This window comes from Oncorhynchus keta, chromosome 34 (assembly GCF_023373465.1).
Source record: "Oncorhynchus keta strain PuntledgeMale-10-30-2019 chromosome 34, Oket_V2, whole genome shotgun sequence".
In the NCBI taxonomy this organism is placed as follows: Eukaryota; Metazoa; Chordata; class Actinopteri; order Salmoniformes; family Salmonidae; genus Oncorhynchus; species Oncorhynchus keta.
Window position 1 is genome coordinate 19,264,330 of NC_068454.1, and position 22,152 is coordinate 19,286,481.

Genomic DNA, 22,152 nt, shown 5'->3' on the forward strand with positions numbered 1-22,152 from the left:
TCCCTAACCGCAGGTGGTGGTAGTAGTAGTAGACTGCTTTTCATGGGAATGTTTTTAGAAAGACGCAGGCAATGTTTTTTTTTTTTTAGACAAACATTGAATTGAAATGTTACCAAAATCCACAGCATTATACAGACATTAATATATAAAAACATACACTACATGACCAAAAGTATTTGGACACCTGCTTGTCAAATATCTCATTCCAAAATCATGAGCATTAATATGTAGTTGGTCCCCACTTTGCTGCTATAACAGCCTTCTCTCTTCTGGGAAGCCTTTCCACTAGATGTTGGAACATTGCTGCAGGGACTTGCTTCCATTCAGCCACAAGAGCACTGATGTTGGGCGATTACGCCAGGCTCGCATTCGGCGTTCCAATTCATCCAAAAGTGTTTGATGGGGTTGAGGTCAGGTCTCTGTGCAGGCACAATGAGACGGCACACAATTGGCCAAGCGTTGTCCGGGTTAGGGGAGGGTTTGGCTGGCTGGGATGTCCTTGTCCCATCGAGCTCTAGCGACTCCTGTGGCGGGCCGGGCGCATGCACGCTGACATGGTAGCCAGTTGGACGGTGTTTCCTTCTGACACATTGGTGCTGCTGGCTTCTGGGTTGAGCGAGCAGTGTGTCAAGAAGCACTGCGGCTTGACAGGGTCGTGTTTCGGAGGACGTATGGCTCTCGACCTTCGCCTCTCCAGAGTCCATACGGGAGTTGCAGCAATGGGACAAGACTGAAACTACCAATTGGATATCACAAAATTGGGGAGAAAAAGGTGGTAAAAAGTACCCCCCCCCCAAAAAAAATACAAGAAGTTATTCGACACCAATCTCAACAATCCATTTCTGTATGTCTCTAGATGTGCTCATGGGGCATTGTCATGCTGAAACATGACAGGGCCTTCTCCAAACTGTTGCAACAGAATCGTCTAGAATGTCATTGTATGCTGTAGCGTCAACATTTACCTTCACTGGAACTAAGGGGCCTCGTCCGATCCATTAAAAACAGCCCCAGACCATTATTCCACCACCACCAAACTTTACAGATGGCACTATGCATTCGGGCAGGTAGCGTTCTACTGGCATCTACCAAACCCAGATTTGTCTGTCTGACTGCCAGATGGTGAAGCGTGATTCATCACTCCTGAGACCGCGTTTCCAGTGCTCCAGAGTCCAATGTTGGTGAACTTTACACCACTCCATTGTGCATGGTGATCTTAGGCTTGGGTGCTGCTGGTTGGCCATGGAAACCCATTTCATGAAGCTCCCAACGAACAGTTCTTGTGCTGCCATTGCTTCCAGAGGCAGTTTGGAACTTGATAGTGAGTGTTGCAACCGAGGACAGGCGATTTTTAAGCTCTTCAGCACTCCCATTCTGTTAGCTTTTGTAGACTACCACTTCGTGGCTGAACAGTTGTTGCTCCTAGACGTTTCCACTTCACAATAACAGCACTTACAGTTGACCGGGGCAGCTCTAGTAGGGCAGAAATGTGACAAACTGACTTATTGGAAAGGTGGCATTCTATGACGGTGCCACTTTGACAGTCACTGAGCTCTTCAGTAAGGCCATTCCACTGCTAAAGTTTGTCTGTGGAATTTGCATGACTGTGTGCTCGATTTTATACACCTATCAGCAAATGGGTGTGGCTGAAATAGCAGAAGGCATTTTACATACTTTTGTACAGTGCCTTCGGAAAGTATTCAGACCCCTTGACTTCAACATTTTGTTACGTTACAGCCTTATTCTAAAATTGCTTAAATTGTTTCCCCCCCCCCTCAATCTACACACAATAGCCCATAATAACAAAGCAAAAACTGCTTCAGAAATGTTTGCTAATTTATAAAATAAAAAAACTGAAATATGACATTTACATAAGTATTCAGATCCTTTACTCAGTACTTTGTTGAAGCACCTTTGGCAGTGATTACAGCCTCGAGTCGTCGTGTGTGTGATGCTACAAGTTGGCACACCTGTATTTGGAGAGTTTCACCCATTCTTCTCTGCAGAACCTCTCAAGCTCTGTCAAGTTGGATGTGGAGCGTTGCTGCATGGCTATTTCCAGGTCTCTTCAGAGATGTTCGATCGGGTTCAAGTCCGGGCTCTGGCTGGGCCACTCAAGGACATTGAGACTTATCCCGAAGCCTCTCCTACGTTGTCTTGGCTGTGTGCTTAGGGTTGTTGGAAGGTGAACCTTCACCCCAGTCTGAGGTCCTGAGTGCTCTGGAGCAGGTTTTCATCAATGATCTCTCTGTACTTTGCTCCATTCACCTTTGCCTCAATCCTGACAAGTCTCCCAGTCCCTGCTGCTGAAAAACATCCCCACAGCATGACGTTACCACCACCATGCTTTACCGTAGGGATGGTGCCAGGTTTCCTCCAGACGTGACTCTTAGCTTTCAGGCCAAAGAGTTATTGGTTTCATCAGACCAGAGAATCTTGTTTCTCATGGTCTGAGAGTTCTTTAGATGCCTTTTGGCAAACTCAGAGTGGGCTGTCATGTGCATTTTACTGAGTGGCTTCCGTCTGGCCACTACCATAAAGGCCTAATTGGTGAAGTGCTGCAGAGATGGTTGTCCTGGAAGGTTCACCCATCTCCAGAGAAACTCTGGAGCTCAGTCAGTGACCATCGGGTTCTTGGGTCACCTCCCTGACAAAGGCCCTTCTCCCTCAATTGCTCAGTTTGGCCAGGCAGCCAGCTATAGAAAGAGTGTTGGTGGTTTCAAACGTATTCCATTTAAGAATGAGGGACCTTCAGTGCTGCAGAATGTTTTGGTACCCGTCTCCAGATTTGTGCCTCGACACAATCCATTCTCACAGCTCTACGGACAATTCCTTCGACCTCATGGCTCTGTTTTTTTCTGACATGCACTGTCAACTGTGGGACCTTATCGACATGCGTGTGCCTTTCCAAATCATGTCCAATCAATTGAATTGACCACAGACTGCAATTGAGATGTAGAAACAGCTCAAGGATGATCAATGAAAACAGGATGCCCCTGAGCTTATTTGAGTCTCATAGCAAAGAGTCTGAATACTTATGTAGAAAAGGTTTGTTTTTAATAACTTTGCAAAAATGTCTAAAAACATGTTTTCACTTTGTCATTATGGGGTATTGTGTGGATTGCTGAGGAAAATGTTATGTAATACATTTGAGAATAAGGCTGTCGCATAAGAAAATGTGTAACAAGTCAAGTGGTGTGAATACTTTCGAAAAGACACTGTATATATAGTGTACTAATATAATACTTATACAGACAATAATTCTGACTAAAAGTCAATGACCATTGAGTTTCATACGTGATCTAGGCTTCTTTTAGCCTATTTTAAACTTTTTGTTTCATATCCTTTATTTAAATTTCACAATAACCTGGTTATCCACTAAAAAGAGCTACAGATTGAGAACGTGAAGTTACATAATAACGTTAGAAGAAAAATGCCAGTCTTCGCTCTGTGAACTTGTGTGTTTTAGCTGACAACACCAGTCTATGCAGTTCAGTAGGCTAAACTCCAAAAGTGTGTGTGTGAGTGTAGGAGGATAATATGTGAGTTGCATGTTGACACCACTCTCTGTGCTGCTCTGTACTCGTGTTTCAGTGTTCTTAGTAACATGGGGTCCTTAGGGTTTGGGTGTTGACCCTGAGGCTAGAGCCACCCCTGTCTTGCCTGCCAGGGTGTTGGTTTTGGTCCGCTTGGACTCTGGGGGCTGGCACACAGGGTCAGTGGGGGGAGAGGGCCGTTCTGGGGAAATAAGTTGAACCAAAAGAGATGCATCAATCATAGGCAGAACACTGGACTGGATAAAACAAACAGTTCTTAGGAATAAGATTTAATAATTTAGTATACTCAAATGTTGTTGATGTTTCATAAGTTGGGCTCTCAGAGGCAGACCCCATTACAAAGACCAGTAATGATAATACTGTCCATAGCCAATTGCTGGTCTTGTTGTAAAGTGCTTGGCCAATCGCGTCATAAGTTGTTGCAGGATATACTGACCATGTTTGGCTTTCTCTGTGGAGGAGGGTGTGCTGAAGGCAGCTGGAGATCTGGAGATGACAGGAGTCAGAGATATCCGTCTGAAATCAAAAGGTAAAGAGAGAGAACAGTCACTTAGAAGGGGATTCTACCCAACTCTTGAGTAGGTACGGTTGGGGCGGCAGGGTAGCCTAGTGGTTAGAGCGTTGGACTAGTAACCGGAAGGTTGCAAGTTCAAACCCCCGAGCTGACAAGGTACAAATCTGTCGTTCTGCCCCTGAACAGGCAGTTAACCCACTGTTCCTAGGCCGTCATTGAAAATAAGAATTTGTTCTTAACTAGTAAAATAAATTAAAAAAGGTGGCTGAGGAATTAGTCCTAAGACAACAGCAGAACTAAACATAGAGCTATCAGTGGAGGCCTACATAAGAAAAACTTCCACCGAATTTAGGATTCATAGAGAAAAGTTAGACCTGCAAATAATAACAAATATAACTTCACTTCTGCACATTCAATCTGTGTTCATATAGACTGATAATGTCCCACACACACAGCCCATCTATTATCTGCCGGCAGCTTCTCAGGACAATCAGTACTTGATTAACAGTGGTGAGGTCCAACAAACCCTGAATACCAGACAGGGTTTGTTCTGACAGACAGTAGCTAATGACCAAACATGCTACAAGCACGCTCATCATTTTGTCAAATGACAAAATGAACTTGCAACCTTCCGGTTACTAGTCCAACGCTCTAACCACTAGGCTACCTGCTGGTTACTAGTCCAACGCTCTAACCACTAGGCTACCCTGCCGCCCCAACCGACAAATCATCTGCAACATCTGAAAATCTAAGTTTACAAAATATATCACAAACATTTGCAATAAATGGAAACATTAGTGGGGAAATGGCTCAATGTCCTTCCCTACACTAGACATGCTGCCTGGCTGGTGCTCCCATCTCCCACCAGCCTCTCCCAGTCTAACTGCTCCTTTCCATCCAGTGATGTGGCAGTTATGTAGTAGCTGTATGTAGGCACCAGTCAGGCTGTCTGGCTCCACTCACCACAGGCCATTTGAATGAGAGTTTGCATACATTTACATACCGTAGTCTTGCGAGAGATAGCGAGGCAGTCCGGCTTTAGCATCTAGGCTATAGCATCAAGCAACATTACATTTACATTTTAGTAATTTAGCAGATGCTCTTATCCAGGACAACTTAGTTAGTGCATTCATCTTAAGACAGCTAGGTGGGACAACCACATCAAAATAAGTACATCTTTCCTCAAAGTAGTTATCAGAAAAGTCAGTTCCAGTAGGAACAGTGAGAGCGGGATAGTTCTGAGCTTATGGACCAGGGGCAGACATTATAGCGAGAAGGGTTTCATCTATCCCTTTATTAAGTGGTGGCTCACATGATGAGTGATTCAACCAGGATCAAGATACATCAGCGTGCAAAAGCTACTCACACATGCAGACACACACTCTCACGAAATACACGCACCAACTCTGACTCACAGGCAAGCATATAAACAGAGACAGGCAAAAACACACACACAATCTTGTATTTGTGCTCTTACCTGGGGGCAGGCCCTTTAGGGGTGGTGCTAGCTTTAGGGGTGCTGGGGCCCAGGGTTTTACCACTGCTGCATTGGGCTTTTGGCGTCAGGCAGGGCTGGGCTATAGAGGGGGCGAGGGGGGTGTTGGGGGTAGAGAGGGTGAGGCGAGGCTGCTGAGGGGTGGAGGGTGTGCTGGTGCTGGCCGTGGTGGGGGTTTTGGGGGCACTAGCAGCAGGCGCTTTGGGGGTGCTGGGCTTGCCCCACCCCTCCAGGGTGTTGAGGGTGATCCTACGGGGCTGGGTCTTGGCCCTACCAGGGTTCTTCTTCTCCTCTCCCCCAGGGGTCAGGGGGGGGCCAGGGGAGGTGAGGGAGGAGATGGGGGTGCTGGGGGCCTCTTTAGGGGTGGGGTGAATAGGGGCGGTGCGCTCTGTTGTTTTGGGGACGGGGGACACCGTGCGGGCCGTTGCAACCTTCTTGCCCTTCTTTTCGAGCCCATTGCCAGGGGTGACGACCTCCAGGACAGGGGGCTCCTTGAGGGGCGTGCCCAGCTCACCAGGGGAGAAGGACAGGAAGGAGCAGTAGCCATCTGTAGACGACACCGCCAGGAAGGAACCATCCCGAGACCTACAAAAGGATATGACATCACTGAAGAGACTGGGTAAAAACACCACAGACCGGAACAATGCCACACAACAACAACTACTTAAACAGTACTTAGAGGTTACCCCTAAACACTGACACAGGATCAGATATTTTTCAGTGCAGTTTAGGATTGGGAGTAGTGGGGTCATCGGATCCTAGATCTGTGGTTAAGGCATCTTCTACCTCAAGCTCATCAAAAACAGAGCGGAATGTTTTGCTCTTAATTGTAATCAGAGGGCTGATATAAATGCTATGCTGCCAGTCTCTCTTGGCTTAGAGTTGAAGAGAGACTGACTGCATAACGTATTTTTATAAGAAACATCAATGGGCCACCATTGTTCCTGTTCCCAAGAAAGCTAAGGTAACTGAGCTAAACGACTACCGCCCCGTAGCACTCACTTCCGTCATCATGAAGTGCTTTGAGAGACTAGTCAAGGACCATATCACCTCCACCCTACCTGACACCCTAGACCCACTCCAATTTGCTTACCGCCCAAATAGGTCCACAGACGACGCAATCTCAACCACATTGCACACTGCCCTAACCCACCTGGACAAGAGGAATACCTATGTGAGAATGCTGTTCATCGACTACAGCTCGGCATTCAACACCATAGTACCCTCCAAGCTCGTCATCAAGCTTGAGACCCTGGGTCTCGACCCCGCCCTGTGCAACTGGACTTCCTGACGGGCCGCCCCCAGGTGGTGAGGGTAGGCAACAACATCTCCTCCCCGCTGATCCTCAACACGGGGGCCCCACAAGGGTGCGTTCTGAGCCCTCTCCTGTACTCCCTGTTCACCCACGACTGCGTGGCACGCCTCCAACTCAATCATCAAGTTTGCGGACGACACAACAGTGGTAGGCTTGATTACCAACAACGACGAGACGGCCTACAGAGAGGAGGTGAGGGCCCTCGGAGTGTGGTGTCAGGAAAATAACCTCACACTCAACGTCAACAAAACTAAGATGATTGTGGACATCAGGAAACAGCAGAGGGAACACCCCCCTATCCACATCGATGGAACAGTAGTGGAGAGGGTAGCACGTTTTAAGTTCCTCGGCATACACATCACAGACAAACTGAATTGGTCCACTCACACTGACAGCGTCGTGAAGAAGGCGCAGCAGCGCCTCTTCAACCTCAGGAGGCTGAAGAAATTCGGCTTGTCACCAAAAAGCACTCACAAACTTCTACAGATGCACAATTGAGAGCATCCTGGCGGGCTGTATCACCGCCTGGTACGGCAACTGCTCCGCCCTCAACCGTAAGGCTCTCCAGAGGGTAGTGAGGTCTGCACAACGCATCACCGGGGGCAAACTACCTGCCCTCCAGGACACCTACACCACCCAATGTTACAGGAAGGCCATAAAGATCATCAAGGACATCAACCACCCGAACCAACCGCCTGTTCACCCCGCTATCATCCAGAAGGCGAGGTCAGTACAGGTGCATCAAAGCTGGGACCGAGAGACTGAAAAACAGCTTCTATCTCAAGGCCATCAGACTGTTAAACAGCCACCACTAACATTGAGTGGCTGCTGCCAACACACTGTCATTGACACTGACCCAACTCCAGCCACTTTAATAATGGGAATTGATGGGAAATTATGTAAATATATCACTAGCCACTTTAAACAATGCTACCTTATATAATGTTACTTACCCTACATTATTCATCTCATATGCATATGTATATACTGTACTCTACATCATCGACTGCATCCTTATGTAATACATGTATCACTAGCCACTTTAACTATGCCACTTTGTTTACTTTGTCTACATACTCATCTCATATGTATATACTGTACTCGATACCATCTACTGTATCTTGCCTATGCTGCTCTGTACCATCACTCATTCATATATCCTTATGTACATATTCTTTATCCCCTTACACTGTGTATAAGACAGTAGTTTTGGAATTGTTAGTTAAATTACTTGTTGGTTATCACTGCATTGTCGGAACTAGAAGCACAAGCATTTCGCTACACTCGCATTAACATCTGCTAACCATGTGTATGTGACAAATAAAATTTGATTTGAGTTGAAAATCCAAAATGATTTTCAGTCAACTTATACACACAGTTCTGACACACACAATTACCCCACCAGACATGCCACCAGGGGTCTTTCACAGTCCCCAAATCCAGAACAAATTCAAGAAAGCGTACAGTATTATATAGAACCCTTATTGGATGTAACTTCCTCCCATCTCATATTGTTCAAATAAACAGAAAACAGGTAAAGCAACACCTTGCGGGCACAACGCCTCTCCCCTATCTGACCTAGATAGTTTGTGTGTATGCATTGATATGTAGGCTACGTGTGCCTTTTAAAATAAATGTATGTAAATGTATGTAGTTCAGTATGTAGTTCTGTCCTTGTCTAATGATTGTTGTTCTGTATTGTGTCATTCTGTATTATGTTGCATGTTTTGTGTGGACTACCAGGTGAGGTCGCTGAGTGTGTGGTAGTGGATGTTGGAGACGTAGCCGAAAGGTAGGGTCTGCTGAGTGTCATAAAGGAAGATGGAATCCTCAGAGGCCACAGCAAACACCAGTCTGTAGGGCAAGCCAAACGTGTTGGGCAGGGGCTGAGCACTGCCATCTGGGGAGCAGAGAGAGAGTTAGCTATCCTTTTATATCTTGGGTAATAAGAGTTTGCTGAATAAATGAAATATATAAATGAGTAATAATCAGTAGAAGAGCTGTGTCTTTACCCTCTCCCTTCTTGGTCCTCAGCTCAAAGTAGACAGGGCAACAGCGTACAGCCAGGGTGGCTTTAGCAGGGCAGGGCAGGTGAGCTATGGGCCTAGAATACAGAAAGGCAGATGCATCCAGTTTCACCCTTACTCTGATACAGCTACACACTAAGAGAGCAAGACTTATTAGAGCTGGGATGATAAACTGAAAATTATCCACACTGATCACTTATTGCAGGTATTTGGCCGATATCGTTCATTACGATAGCCTATATTAGAGAAAAGTTCTAAATTTAAAAAAGTTTGCTAATATGGGTGATTGTTAATGGGACAATTAATGGGTACAACCATCAAACTAGTAGTAGTAGTTTAAGAATCAATTATTGTTTTAAACGGTGCACATTAGTGTTATAAACCTTTCGTTCTCTCATCAATTCAGGCAATTTACCGGATTTTTGTCCATATCCAGCTCTAAGACATACAGTAGAGCAGCGGTTCCCAACTCCAGTCCCTGGACAAGCATGCCTGATTCTACTTGTCAACTAATCATCAAGCTATCCAACAAAATGTGTGTTGCTGGGGGTACTGGAGGATTGGAGTTGGGAAATACTGACCTAGAGCAACAGACCCAGAGACTGCAGCTAACTCCAGACCTGGACAGTCTCAGTTCAATTAATCTTTATTGTCCACAAAAGGGCTATTCGTTGGCAGCAGTTACCTCTTGAGGCTCTTCCTGGAGAAGACGTAGGTGGTGTTGGTGATGTTCTCTCCCGCCTCCACACACCCTGCTACAGAGAGACAGACACAAACAGACAGAGAGGGGAGAGGGACACAGAGGGAGAAAAGAGATGGGTTAAACAGGATGTCACCCATGACCTCTACACCATCACAGGATATGACAGCAGCACAGGACACAATTACTTCCTGTTTCAAATCACCAGATGGATGTACAGGATAAAACCTTGTTCACAATGCAGGCCTCCACGCTCAAATCAGTTTTATTTTCCATGTGTGTGTGTGTGTTCAGACAGCAGTCATTTGCTGACATGGCTATGCTAGTTGTCATAATAACGACAGGTAGAAGTTATGTAACAAGCTAAGGTGACAATGCCTGCCATGGATGTTTCTCAGTAAACTCAAAATCATTGTGTAAGAACACCTTTAAAGGATAAAATGATCCAACTTTCAAAACTAGTCCTTTATGTCTAGCTACAGCAGTCAACTAGTTAGGTAACTGTTTACCTTGCTAGCACATTTACTCATTTGTTTGTAAATAATTAACAAACCAGTTAGCTAGCACATGTTCTTGTCAAACTGTCAACAGAGTAGCTAGCAACCAACAAGATACGCCAAATAACTGTCTAAATAAATCAGATTTGAACATTCAGACAGGTTGCATGGGAAATAATCTGTTTTGTATCGGACTTCAAACCACCTACGAAGGTGGTTTAAAATGTGGCTTGAGACATCTGAATCCATTTGCTTTTTGGCTGTTCAGACTGCAGGAAATGAAACAGATTCGTATCAGATACGCAAAAAATTGTATTTGAATCACTTCAAACTACCAATGTGAACAAGGCCTAGCTGTTTCTGTGTGAGTGCGTGTGTGCGTTTACCTGGGGCGAGCAGGAAGGAGCCGTCCGGTGTGAAGGTGAGGCGTCTGAAGAAAGACCTCATGCTGTCGTCATGGAACATTCGGTACTGTTTCACCTGCACACAAATAAACAGACAAACACCATCACATTAAAGAGTGTTTGGTGTGTGTATGATTGTGTTTAGTGTGAGTGTAAAGTATGTGTGTGTATAGATAGCTGTTTGGCAACAAAACTGACACATATGGGGCAAAACAGACAGAGTTGGCTTAGTGTTGACATCATCTAAGCTATAGTTCGTCTCCTGTCAAAACACCTCAAAACCAGACATGGTATCAAGAAAAAGACAAAACTAGCTGAAACAATGTTACTTACAATTCCCCAATGGTAGCTTATTGTCATAGTTGGCAGCTTTCTGGCTATGCAGAATCAAAACACAGACTTCTACCCCATTGAAGTGTGCACATTGTTTTCTTTACGTTGTCAGCGAACCCATCTATGGGAGAACGTTTGTCCACTCAGCTCATACTGACCTCTCCCTCCGCAGCTGATCCAGAGCTCATCTTACTGACACTGTAGACTTTCCTCCTGCTCTGAGTACTGTACACACGCATCACCCTGAGGGAGGGGGGGGAGACAGATCATCAATCATATAACACTGTTTAAGAAGGTTCAGATCTACAAGTCCATGTTGGTTCTTCGTTTATGTATCATGTTAGTCCCACTGATCAATGATCAAAGGGGGACCAGAGGCTGGGTGTGTTCCTACCTGTCACAGCTGAGTGTGGCCACATACTGGCCCAGCGGGTCCCAGGTCACTCCCTGCACATAGCTCTTATGGTCATTAAAGATGCACAGCTTCTGACCTGAGAAATACAACACTTATTACCGGTGTTATAACTAATTATAAACTGGGTGGTTTGAGCCTTGAATGTTGATTGGCTGGCAGCCATAGTACGGTATATCAGACCGTATACCACTGGTATGACAAAACATTTATTTTACTGCTCTAATTACATTGGTAACCAGTTTATAATAGCAATAAGGCACCTCGGGAGTTTGTCATATATGGCCAACATACCACGGCTAAGGGCTGTATCCAGGTATAAAAAGATCAAGGACATCAACCACCCGAGCCTCAGCCTGTTCACCGTTACCATCCAGAAGGTCAGTACGGGTGCATGAAAGCTGGGATCGAGAGACTGAAAAACAGCTTCTATCTAATCCTGAACGTTGATTGGTTAAAATCGCATTCCAGACGGTGTCTATTACACAAGTTACCACCGGCTAAATCTATGATTTTAAAATGCCTATTTACTCTGTTCCATTTGAGTGCGCAATTCACCATCATCAGCCCAGACAGGGAAGTTATAAACTTGATCTCCACTGTAAAAAGCAACTAGACATTATCTCACATTTCTTTAAGACTAACATTTAGTTTTCAACAGCAGAGATTTGTATAAACCTTGCTGTCTGTCTCTCTGACATGTGCAACATTGTTTCAATACTCAAATTTGATCTTGATCTCCAACTGTCCCATAGTAATGATCGTGTTGGGGTATTATCCCTTACTGAATAACACACACACAGATATACAGTTGTGGCCAAATATATTGGCACCCTTGCAGATTTATTAAATAATTCACCTTTTTTTCTTCTAAAATAAGTTGAAATAAAAAAGAACAACTTTTGGCCACCAACACCTTATTGGATTTTCAATATTACAGAAACAAATGTATTTAGCTCCAAGGTAGCAATAATTTTGTCCATGCCATGTCTTTATTTTCTAAATTAAAATAGTTTAAAAAGTTTACAAAGTACTATTCATTCCGCAATGTTGAAAAGCCAATAAGGTGAGGTGACCAAATGTTTTTCTTCAATTTGAATTATTTTAGAAGACCTAGAGAATTAAAGTCCAAGGGTGCCAATATACAGTATTTGGCCACAAATGTAACTAAATAGACATATTTAGACACACAAGCTATATGTAATCTCACACACGTCTTACCCTTTGTTACATCCCACATAATGGCAGTGTTGTCCACAGAACCAGAGATCATGAAGTTCCCATCCCGGGTCCAGCTGATATCATACACATCCTCAATATGTCCCCTACAAAACACAACACCATTTAAACAGTGCACACACAAACAGTCACAAATGTGATTATGAAGTAATACACAGGGAAGGGACAATGTATTGTTGATAAGGGGAGTGAATAAAGGGTATCACCGCAGGGTCTTGACCACGCTCCAGCTCTCCTTGTTGAGCTGACTATCCTCCTCCTCCTGGAACGACGGGGCCTGCTCAGGCTCCTTATTGTCATTCAGCTTCCACAGCAGGATGGCTGAATCTGTTATACAGAGTCATCAACACACAGTCATTAACACACACACTGAATATTTGTTATCAAAGCAGTCTACATCCAGCTAAATTGGCCGATGAAGTCACCAGCGATGGATTTACTCGCACATATTTTGGGCAGGAGCAGATACATGTCGTTTTCTCAATGTCTATCGGTGTGTGCGTCTGTCTGCCCAAGACAGCTCGCAAATAGATTTAAAATATTGATAAGTGACATTTGGATGTCGAGTGTGCATCGTCTCAACGCTCATTTTGACCAAAACACTTGCAGACTCGAGTAATCACTATCGAACACATCAGTAAGTGGTCAATCGATAAAGGCTTAGGGGGCAAGTGTTCGGTTAGGGATTCTGCCCATCCATGACTTGAACATAGTAAAGTACAAAAAAATGTATGCTCTGGATAAGTGTCCGCTAAATGACTGAAATGTAAATAGCGTATTTCTCTTCAGTGTTGGCATCAATGGGTTACAATTGGAGACACTGATCATCCTTGTTCCATTTTATTTCCGATATAGATATATATATATAATATCTTTATGGCAAAACATTTGTCATACAGATGCAGTCAAATATACTGGCACCAATGATGAATATAAACCCTGGGTTGCTGATGCTATGTATTGGCCATTGAGAGGCTTTGAAGTCACCGGTTAGCCATATTGGGACTCCTCAGTAGGAGCAGTCCTTCACAGGAATAAATAGAATTCTACAGTATTTCAATTAAATGTAGCAAGGACAAAATTACATGGATTTGAATATTCTTTAGGTGTAACATTAATAATGTCAAAAAATTATACTTAAAGGAAATTGTTTTATATATTTTTTATGTTTAGCTCACATAATATAATGTAAAAGAATGCATTAAGGTGTCTGGAATAGAATGAATGTGGCAAAGACAAATGCAGACATTAATAAATGCATTTCTATAGCTTCCAAAATATATATTTATTTTTTACAATGGTGGGAGAGTACCAAGATGGAGGCATGCTGGCTTCAACACAGCACCCTCGATCAGTTATCTAGTGTATACCGTATATAAATCATTTATTGGCACCCTTGCACTTTACAATGGAGAAGATCGTTTCGTTTTTTTTTTTTTACTGGTTGAATGGCAATGTTTACCCTGTAAGCACCTGCAAAGTATCACAGATTAGATTAATTACACAGTAAATGAGAATAATTGCCTCTAACCAAATTATTTGGAATTTGGAATAATTGTGAACAATCTCAATTTCAGTTTATATATTTTTGATCTTGGTCCTGTGCAGTGGAAATAAAACAAATACACATAAACAAATGTTTTTTCAACTTATTTGAGAATAGAGAATCATGCAAGGGTGTCAATATACTGTATCTAACCACATCTTTATATATTATAGCAAACTATTTTATTTGTCAATTATGCTATAGTTGATATATACACGTTTGCTACATCGTGACCCACCATCTCCTCCAGAAGCGAGCAGCTCACTGTTGGGGCAGAAGCGCACCACGTTGACAGCCTTGGTGTGCCGTGCAAGGTTGGACAGGAAGTCCACCACTGCTTTCCCATCAGGCCCCATCTCCACACGCCACAACTAACCACAGGAAGTGACCTCACACTTTATAGCATCACACAGACCCACTACACTCATTAGGTCATTATCTCTCTTATTAGTATATCACCATACAATACATTATTACAGTTTCCTTTACCAAGCTCTGTGTGTGTGTGTGTGTGTGTGACAATCTGCTAATGCATAGTGTTCACAGTGTGTGCACATGTGAGTGAGAGAACAATAGAGACTGTTCTCAATTCCAGGTGGGACACTTGAAACAACCCCAGAGAATGAATGACTAAACAACAATGGAGGGGTTGTTTTAAACAGATAGCTAGCTAACTGTTGCTCACCCTGACAGTGGTGTCCACTCCTGCTGTGGCCAGCCTGTGTATGCGGCCCTCTGAGTTGTGCTGGAAGTCCAGACTGTAGACAGGTTCTTTGTTGTGCCACGCAATCTCACATGTTATCACCTTCATCTTGCTACTAAATACAGGCAAAGAGAGTAACGTTAACGTTAGCTAACTGAAAAGTCGGTGTCAGCTAGACTAGAGACAGCTAGTAACGTTAACAGTTAGTTAGCTAACTACAGCAACTAAACAAACAGCAGCTGTTGTTGTTGACACCGATAGTCACTTGCAATACATACTGGGAAGGCAGTGGAGAAAGTTGGGCCATTAACCACTTCCAAGTGCTCTTAAAGTTACATTCATTAAAAAAAAGAGTTAGCTTGGTAGCTACTGGTTTGCTTAGTTCAGCCATGGCTAAACTAGTTTAATTCGATTGCTGTGTGTTGAAGTAAAACAACTTGCGAAGACACATGAACAATTATGTTATATCAAATATTGGATTATTCAAATATGCATCCAGAACAAATCCATAAATATGCATGTATCTCTGCCTACCAGTTTTTTTCTCCACTGACTAACTTTTCTGCTGCGTCCCGCGCGGAATCAAATCTACAAGCGGACAGCAGAGAGAAAACATTGGTTTCCCGCGTAGAGTTCGGAAAAAACTTCCGGTAGGGAAGTCAGCAGTGATAGGCTGAGAAGGGAAGGGGCGGGTAATACCAGAGTAGTCCAAGGGGTTCCACGAGCTTCCATATAGCCAGATTCCACAGCGAGAAAGTCCAAATTGGCACACACACAAAAAAAATGCTTTTTGCTCTTAATTTAAATTCAGGGTTAGGTTTAAAAGGAAATGGGCGAGGTTTATGACTTGGTGTCAGGAGCTTGCCAGCTTGTAGTCCTAAAAACAGGAAATGATTTAGCTTTGGTTCTTTCAGCCATTTCTATAGGCAAAATGAATGTCGAAATATGATTTTTGGAATACACGCCGAAAACAAGGTCCGAGGTTATTAACACAGGCTCATGAAATCTTATGTTTTGTTCTGAGATAACATGACCTTTATGAAATATGAAGCCTTTATGCAATGTAAATTACATAAATGCTTAAAAAAAAGTGATATTTGCTTATATCATAGAACAAAACGTATAAGATCTCCTAAGCCTGTGCTTACTAGACCTTAATTTCAGCGTTTATCCAAAAACTCCATACATTTTTCCAAAAGCTTCATTTAACGAACCACCGTGGTTAGTGCCTACAAAAAGATGCCCTTGCTATAGGCGCGTTTTTGCCGCCTTTCATTTTTCACATTGTGAATTTGACAAAATATTCAAGTTAATTGTGTATATGTTGTAGGCTTATATTGGCATGGCGTTTTGATATCTGTGTAATTCTCTAGGACAAGGTGAGTTTTATAATTATATTTGCCTCAATTTACTCTTAAATTCACAATGCAAATGATTGATTCCAGTTAACTGCGCACATCTCTCTAGGACAAGTTATCAAAATGTCAAGCCAAGGTAAACCTACACAAAACACAGACCGTATACAGTAGGTCTAAAACTGCAGATGGAAAAATGTATGGTGAAAAAACAATTAGAACCATTTCCGGTTTTTATGACTCATACTGTGGCACCCAATTGAGTCTGGGTAATTAAAAATCTGTAAATCTGCATTCCAGAATAGCGGAATAACATATAACATGCAAGCCATTGTAAGTGTTATGTAATGTAATTTCAGGTAAAAATGTAATTTGTTTAAAATATTTCCCAACCATTCAGCAAATATACTTTCGCTTTGAAGCTAGGTGCTCTTCTAATGACACCGAATGAATAATGTTTCCGTTTTGATGCCTTCCCAACCCAGTAAATTATTGCTGATCGTGTATGGAAATGTGAAAGTGACAGAGGATTCGTTAGTCAATAAATGTTATTGGGATTTCAAGGTCTGTTTTTTCATTGCATACTTTTAGAAGCAATGTTGGTAATGTATCTTTTGTAGAGGCTATACATTGAAAAAAAAGTCAACGCATCGTTTTAGAACAGTGAAAAAAATAAATATATTTTTAAAAGAAATAATACATCCGGGACAGTTGCATTGCTAAAAGGACAACCAAAATTCCCTCGTGTCGCGAAAACAAAGCACATTCCCACTCTCTAATCCCAATTGAGGGATGAATCACAAATCAATAAATTAACCAGTTAACTTTGATAAACATTCCAGATATAGCTGCTGATTTTCCAGTTAAGTAATAAAAAGGTTCAGTTAAATATGGATCGTTGAAGATATTGAGTCAGTTGTACGACCTCAATGAGTCAATCTTTCTTCATGAACTACAAAGTTTGGAGTGGTTTGAGCTGGCTAACAATTTGATCCTGCTTTGAAATATAGTGCTTTCAGAAAATATTCAGACCACTTGACGATTTCCACATTTCTCTTTACATTACAGCCTTATTCTAAAATGGATTAAATAAATATTTTTCCGCAGCAATCTACACACAATACCCCATATCAACAAAGCAAAAACAGGTTGACATTTTTGCTCATTTATTAAAAATAGCTTATTTACATAGGTATTCAGACTCTTTTGCAATGAGACTTGAAATTGAGCTCAGGGGCATCCGGTTTCCATTGATCATCCTTGATGTTTCAATAACTTGGGAGTCCACCTGGGGGTAAATTCATTTGATTGGACATGATTTGGAAAGGCACACACCTGTCTATAAGGTTCCACAGTTGACAGTGCCTGTCAGAGAAAAAACCAAGCTGTGAGGTCGAGGGAATTGTCCGTAGAGCTACGAGAATGGAGTGTGTCAAGGCACAGACCTGGGGAAGGGTACCAAACATTTCTGCAGCATTGAAGGGCCCCAAGAACACAGTGGCCTCCTCCATTCTTAAATGGAAGAAGTTAGGATCCACCACGACTCTTCCTCAAGCTGGCCGCCCGGCCAAACTGAGCAATTGGGGGAGAAAGGCTTTGGTCAGGAAGGTGACCAAATCATCAAAATCAAATCAAATGTATTTATATAGCCTTTCGTACATCAGCTGATATTTCAAAGTGCTGTACAGAAACCCAGCCTAAAACCCCAAACAGCAAGCAATGCAGGTGTAGAAGCATGGTGGCTAGGAAAAACTCCCTAGAAAGGCCTAAACCTAGGAAGAAACCTAGAGAGGAACCAGGCTATGTGGGGTGGCCAGTACTCTTCTGGCTGTGCTGGGTGGAGATTATAACAGAACATGGCCAAGATGTTAAAATGTTCATAAATGACCAGCATGGTCGAATAATAATAAGGCAGAACAGTTGAAACTGGAGCAGCAGCACGGCCAGGTGGACTGGGGACAGCAAGGAGTCATCATGTCAGGTAGTCCTGGGGCATGATCCTAGGGCTCAGGTCCTAGTTGAAACCAAGAACCCGATGGTCACTGACAGAGCTCTAGAGTTACTTTGTTGAGATGGGAGAACCTTCCAGAAAGACAACCATCTCTGCAGCACTTCACCAATCAGGCCTTTATGGTAAAGTGGCCAGATGGAAGCCACTCCTCAGTAAAAGGCACATGACAGCCCGCTTGGAGTTTGCCAAAAGGCACCTAAAGTCCATGAGAAACAAGATTATCTGTATCGGTCTGATGAAACCAAGATTGAACTCCATGGCCTGAATGGTAAGCGTCATGTCTGGAGGAAACCTGGCACCATCCCTACGGTGAAGCATGTTCGTGGCAGCATGATGATGTGGGGATGTTTTTCAGCGGCAGAGACTGGGAGACTAGACAGGATCAAGGGAAAGATGAACAGAGCAAAGTACAGATGAAAACCTGCTCCAGAGCACTCAGGACCTCAGACTGGGGTGAAGGTTCACCTTCCAACAGGACAATCATCCTAAGCACACAGCCAAAACAAAATAGGAGTGGCTTTGGGACAAGTCTGAATGTCCTTGAGTGGCCCAGCCAGAGCCCAGACTTGAACCCAATCGAACATCTCTGGAGACCTGAAAATAGCTGTGCAGCAACACTGCCCATCCAACCTGACAGAGCTTGAGAGGATCTGCAGAGAAGAATAGGAGAAACACCGCAAATACAGGTATGCCAAGCTTGTAACGTAAAAAACCTAAGACTCGAGGCTGTAATCACTGCCAAAGGTGCTTCAACAAAGTACTGAGCAAAGGGTCTGAATACTTATGTAAATGTCATATCAGGTTTTATTTTTTATAAATTAGCAAAATTGTCAAACTGTTTTTGTCTTGTCATTATGGGGTATTGTGTGATGATCGATGAAGGGGGGAAAAACTATTTAATCAATTTTAGAATAAGGCTGTAACGTAACAAAATGTGGAAAAAGTCAAGGGGTCTAAATGCACTGCACCTCTCTGGACTCATCCCCCATCTCTTGCATTACAATCTCCCGCATTCGGACCTTAACTTTTAATTAATAATTGACAATTTTGTTAGCGTCCCAGAGGTAGGAATAAGTTTGAAATCCTCTGGAGTGCAAAAACCCTGTTATTTCAAGAGAAACATCAGTCTCAGCTCAAAAGAACAGAGAGGGATTGATAGTACTCTGATAAGACAAACGTGTGACAAGAGTGAGGGGAGAGGTTATGATATCATACTCCTAGTTATAAAACATACAACACAAAATAAAAATATATGTTAACTCAAGATTTGGGTGAAAAAGTCTTCATTATTTCTTAGCATATAAATGAACATGAGCACATAAGAGTGAATGCAACATTGAATACTGAACTTAATCTGTCTTGATCTAGGAACGATGTAGAACTGATGGTTATGTCTGGTTTGGGAGAGACGGGAGTCCTTCTACCAAGCCACAGAGCAGATCATGGTGGAGACTATGTCCCTTAACTCATCAAGTGAAAACTCCTCTGTTCCTGACATCATTCCAGGAAAGTTCACTGTGGTCACCTGTAATCGAAGAGAAAAACATCTTCCCGGAACACTGACATGATTCTAGAGCCTCCATCCACATTGGAGTAGTAAGTGTTTGTGAGAAGGAGAGGTTGAACTCAGTAACCCCAAAGTTTCAGTGCAAAATAGCTTACTGTTTGTTGCATCATTAAGTACCACCATGGTCATGGAACAATATAAAAGTTTGTACAGCAATACAAATAAATACTTTTCAGTTCATTCCCTCTTTCACTTGTAAAAAATCCATAGAAAATACATTTAAAAAGTGTAAAAACGCTGAGGTAAAAGGAGAGGCAGGAAGTCTCTGTGACCATCTCCAGGTCTGCCTCTCCTCACAGAGTTAGATGGAGGACAACCCCTCCATCCATATCCCGCCCCAGGCCCTTACGCAGGCCCCAACGTCTCCACATCAGTAAGAACCTGATGGAGGATCTCGTCGATGACTGGACAGTCGTAGTTGACTTGTTCAAGGTCCAACGCTGGGACAAACGTGACCAGGAGACGACCAATGCTCCTCCGAAGCTCCCTCAGCCTGAGAGACAGACAAAGAGAAAAAGGGTGTTCATGTACAGTGCCTTCAGAAACTATTCACACTCCTTAACTTTTTCCACAATTTGTTGTGTTACAGCCTGAATTTAAAATGGATTAAATTGAGACTGTCACTGGCCTAAACACAATACCCTACTATGTCAACATGGAATGATGTTTTTACAAATTAATAAAAAATGAAAAGTTGAAATGTCTCGAGTCAATAAGTATTAATCCCCTTTGTTATGGTCGTCCTATATACGTTCTGGAGTAAAAATGTGCTTTAACAAGTCAGGTAATAGTTTTTTTTAATGACTACCTCATCTCTGTACACCACAGATAATATGTAAGATCCCTCAGTTGAGCAGTGAATTTCAAACACAGATTCAACCACAAAGACCAGGTTTTCCAATGCCTCGCAAAGAAGTGAACCTATTGGTAGATGGGTATAAATACAGTTTTAAAAAAGCAGACATTGAATATCCCCTTAAGCATGGTGAAGTTATTACACTTTGGATGGTGTATCAATACACTCAGTTGCCAGAGAGGAAGGAAAATGCTCAGGGATTTCACCATGAGGCCAATGGTGACATTAAAACAGAGTTTAATGGCTGTAATAGGAGAAAATTGAGGATGGATCAACAACATTGTTACTCCACAATACTAACCTAAATGACAGAGTGAAGAGATGAAAGCCTGTACAGAACAAAAAATATTCCAAAACATGTATCCTGTTCGCAAATAAGGCTGTTTCTGTCCTGAAAATAAAATGCTATGATTAGGGCATATCCAACACAAACATCACTGAGTACCACACTTCATATTTTCAGGCATGGTGGTGGCTGCATCATGTTATGGATATGCTTGTCCTTGGCAAGAACTAAAGAGTATATTACATTTACATTTAAGTCATTTAGCAGACGCTCTTATCCAGAGCGACTTACAATAAAACTGAATAGAGATAAGCACAGGCAAAATCCTAGAGAAAAATCTGGTTCAGTCTGCATTCTAACAGACAATGGGAGACAAATGCCTTTCAGCAGGACAATAAACTTAAAGTGGCTTGAAAATATATGGCAAGACTTACAAAGGCTGTCCTAGTAATAATGATCAGCAACCAACTTGACGAGTTTGAAGATTTTTTAAAAACAATCATTTGCAAATATTGTACAATCCAGGTGTGCAAAGCTCATAGAAACTTACCCAGAAAGACTCAACTGTAATCACTGCCAAATATGATTCTAATATGTATTGACTTGGGTGTGAATAATATGTACATTTCTGTATTTCTCTCTCCCTTGTGGCAAGGATATGTAGTACAAACACTACGGGAGATAATAATTGTGCAAAAAATATCTAAAAACATGTTTTCACTGTCATAGGGTATTCTGTGGGTGAGGGGGAAAAAAATCATCCATTTTAAATTCAGGCTGTAACACAACAAATGGTGGAATAAGTCTAGGGGTATGAATACTTTCTAAACGCACTGGTGATCTGATGACCATACAGGAATACTGAAGGAAACAGAAGTGAAAATCTTATCCTCACGTCTGGGGTGCCTCCGAGGTGGAGCCATTAGCAGCACTAGTGGCCGCTACGTCTCCCCTCTCTGTCTGGGCAGCTGCAGCCTGAGCTGCTTCTCTCTCCTGTTTCTCTCTCTCCTCTTTCTCTCTCTCCCACTCTTGTTTCTCCCTCCTCAGCTCCACCACGTCCAGCTGCAGCGTCTCACACTGGGACAAGAGGTTGCCCTTCTCCTCTTTCATAGCCGCCACCTGGGGGTGGGAGAGTAGACAGGGACACAAAAGGGAATGGACGGCAGATGATTATGCGGAGGAAGATAAGAAATCACATCAGATAGACAAACTGATTCATGTTCACTTACACACAGTATGATGCATTGCCCCATCACCACCTCTTCATCCTCCACACACCTGGTACATCAGGTTTACATCAAACTAGCCTTTTTCACGGTATGGTAAAATATCAACAGC

General features: G+C 42.8%; 2 protein-coding genes across 2 annotated transcripts in view; both read right to left on the reverse strand.

Annotated features, from left to right (window-relative positions):
* Nucleotides 1-1,802: 1,802 nt before the first annotated feature.
* LOC118366791 (chromatin assembly factor 1 subunit B-like) lies at nucleotides 1,803-15,410 on the reverse strand. Its single transcript, XM_035749468.2, has 14 exons — nucleotides 15,274-15,410; nucleotides 14,722-14,854; nucleotides 14,275-14,407; nucleotides 12,697-12,817; nucleotides 12,473-12,576; nucleotides 11,234-11,330; nucleotides 10,998-11,082; nucleotides 10,489-10,582; nucleotides 9,591-9,660; nucleotides 8,891-8,982; nucleotides 8,619-8,778; nucleotides 5,546-6,148; nucleotides 3,991-4,070; nucleotides 1,803-3,735 (listed from the first exon to the last, which is right to left on the reverse strand). Exons 2-14 carry the CDS (start codon nucleotides 14,845-14,847, stop codon nucleotides 3,614-3,616), a joined length of 1,887 nt encoding a protein of 628 aa, XP_035605361.1. The 5' UTR covers nucleotides 14,848-14,854; nucleotides 15,274-15,410; the 3' UTR covers nucleotides 1,803-3,613.
* A 1,218-nt stretch (nucleotides 15,411-16,628) lies between these two features.
* The window catches only part of morc3a (MORC family CW-type zinc finger 3a), a 30,687-nt gene continuing 25,163 nt past the window's right edge, over nucleotides 16,629-22,152 (reverse strand). Inside the window, exons 18-19 of the mRNA XM_035749470.2 lie at nucleotides 21,710-21,933; nucleotides 16,629-20,165 (exon numbers count right to left, since the gene is read on the reverse strand). Of these exons, the coding sequence (XP_035605363.1) occupies nucleotides 20,018-20,165; nucleotides 21,710-21,933 (372 nt within the window). The 3' untranslated portion in view covers nucleotides 16,629-20,017. The remainder of the gene's footprint in view (nucleotides 20,166-21,709; nucleotides 21,934-22,152) is intronic.

Bases quoted from the DNA above. Each gene is read 5' to 3' on its own strand.
- LOC118366791 (XM_035749468.2), bottom strand. From the start codon at position 14,847: ATGAAGGTGATAACATGTGAGATTGCGTGGCACAACAAAGAACCTGTC. The intron at 12,577-12,696 runs GTGATACCCTTT...TGTGTTTTGTAG, and splicing joins AGCGTGGTCAAGACCCTGCG to GGGACATATTGAGGATGTGT. The intron at 6,149-8,618 runs GTAGTCCACACA...ATCCTTTTGTAG, and splicing joins ACACTCAGCGACCTCACCTG to GTCTCGGGATGGTTCCTTCC.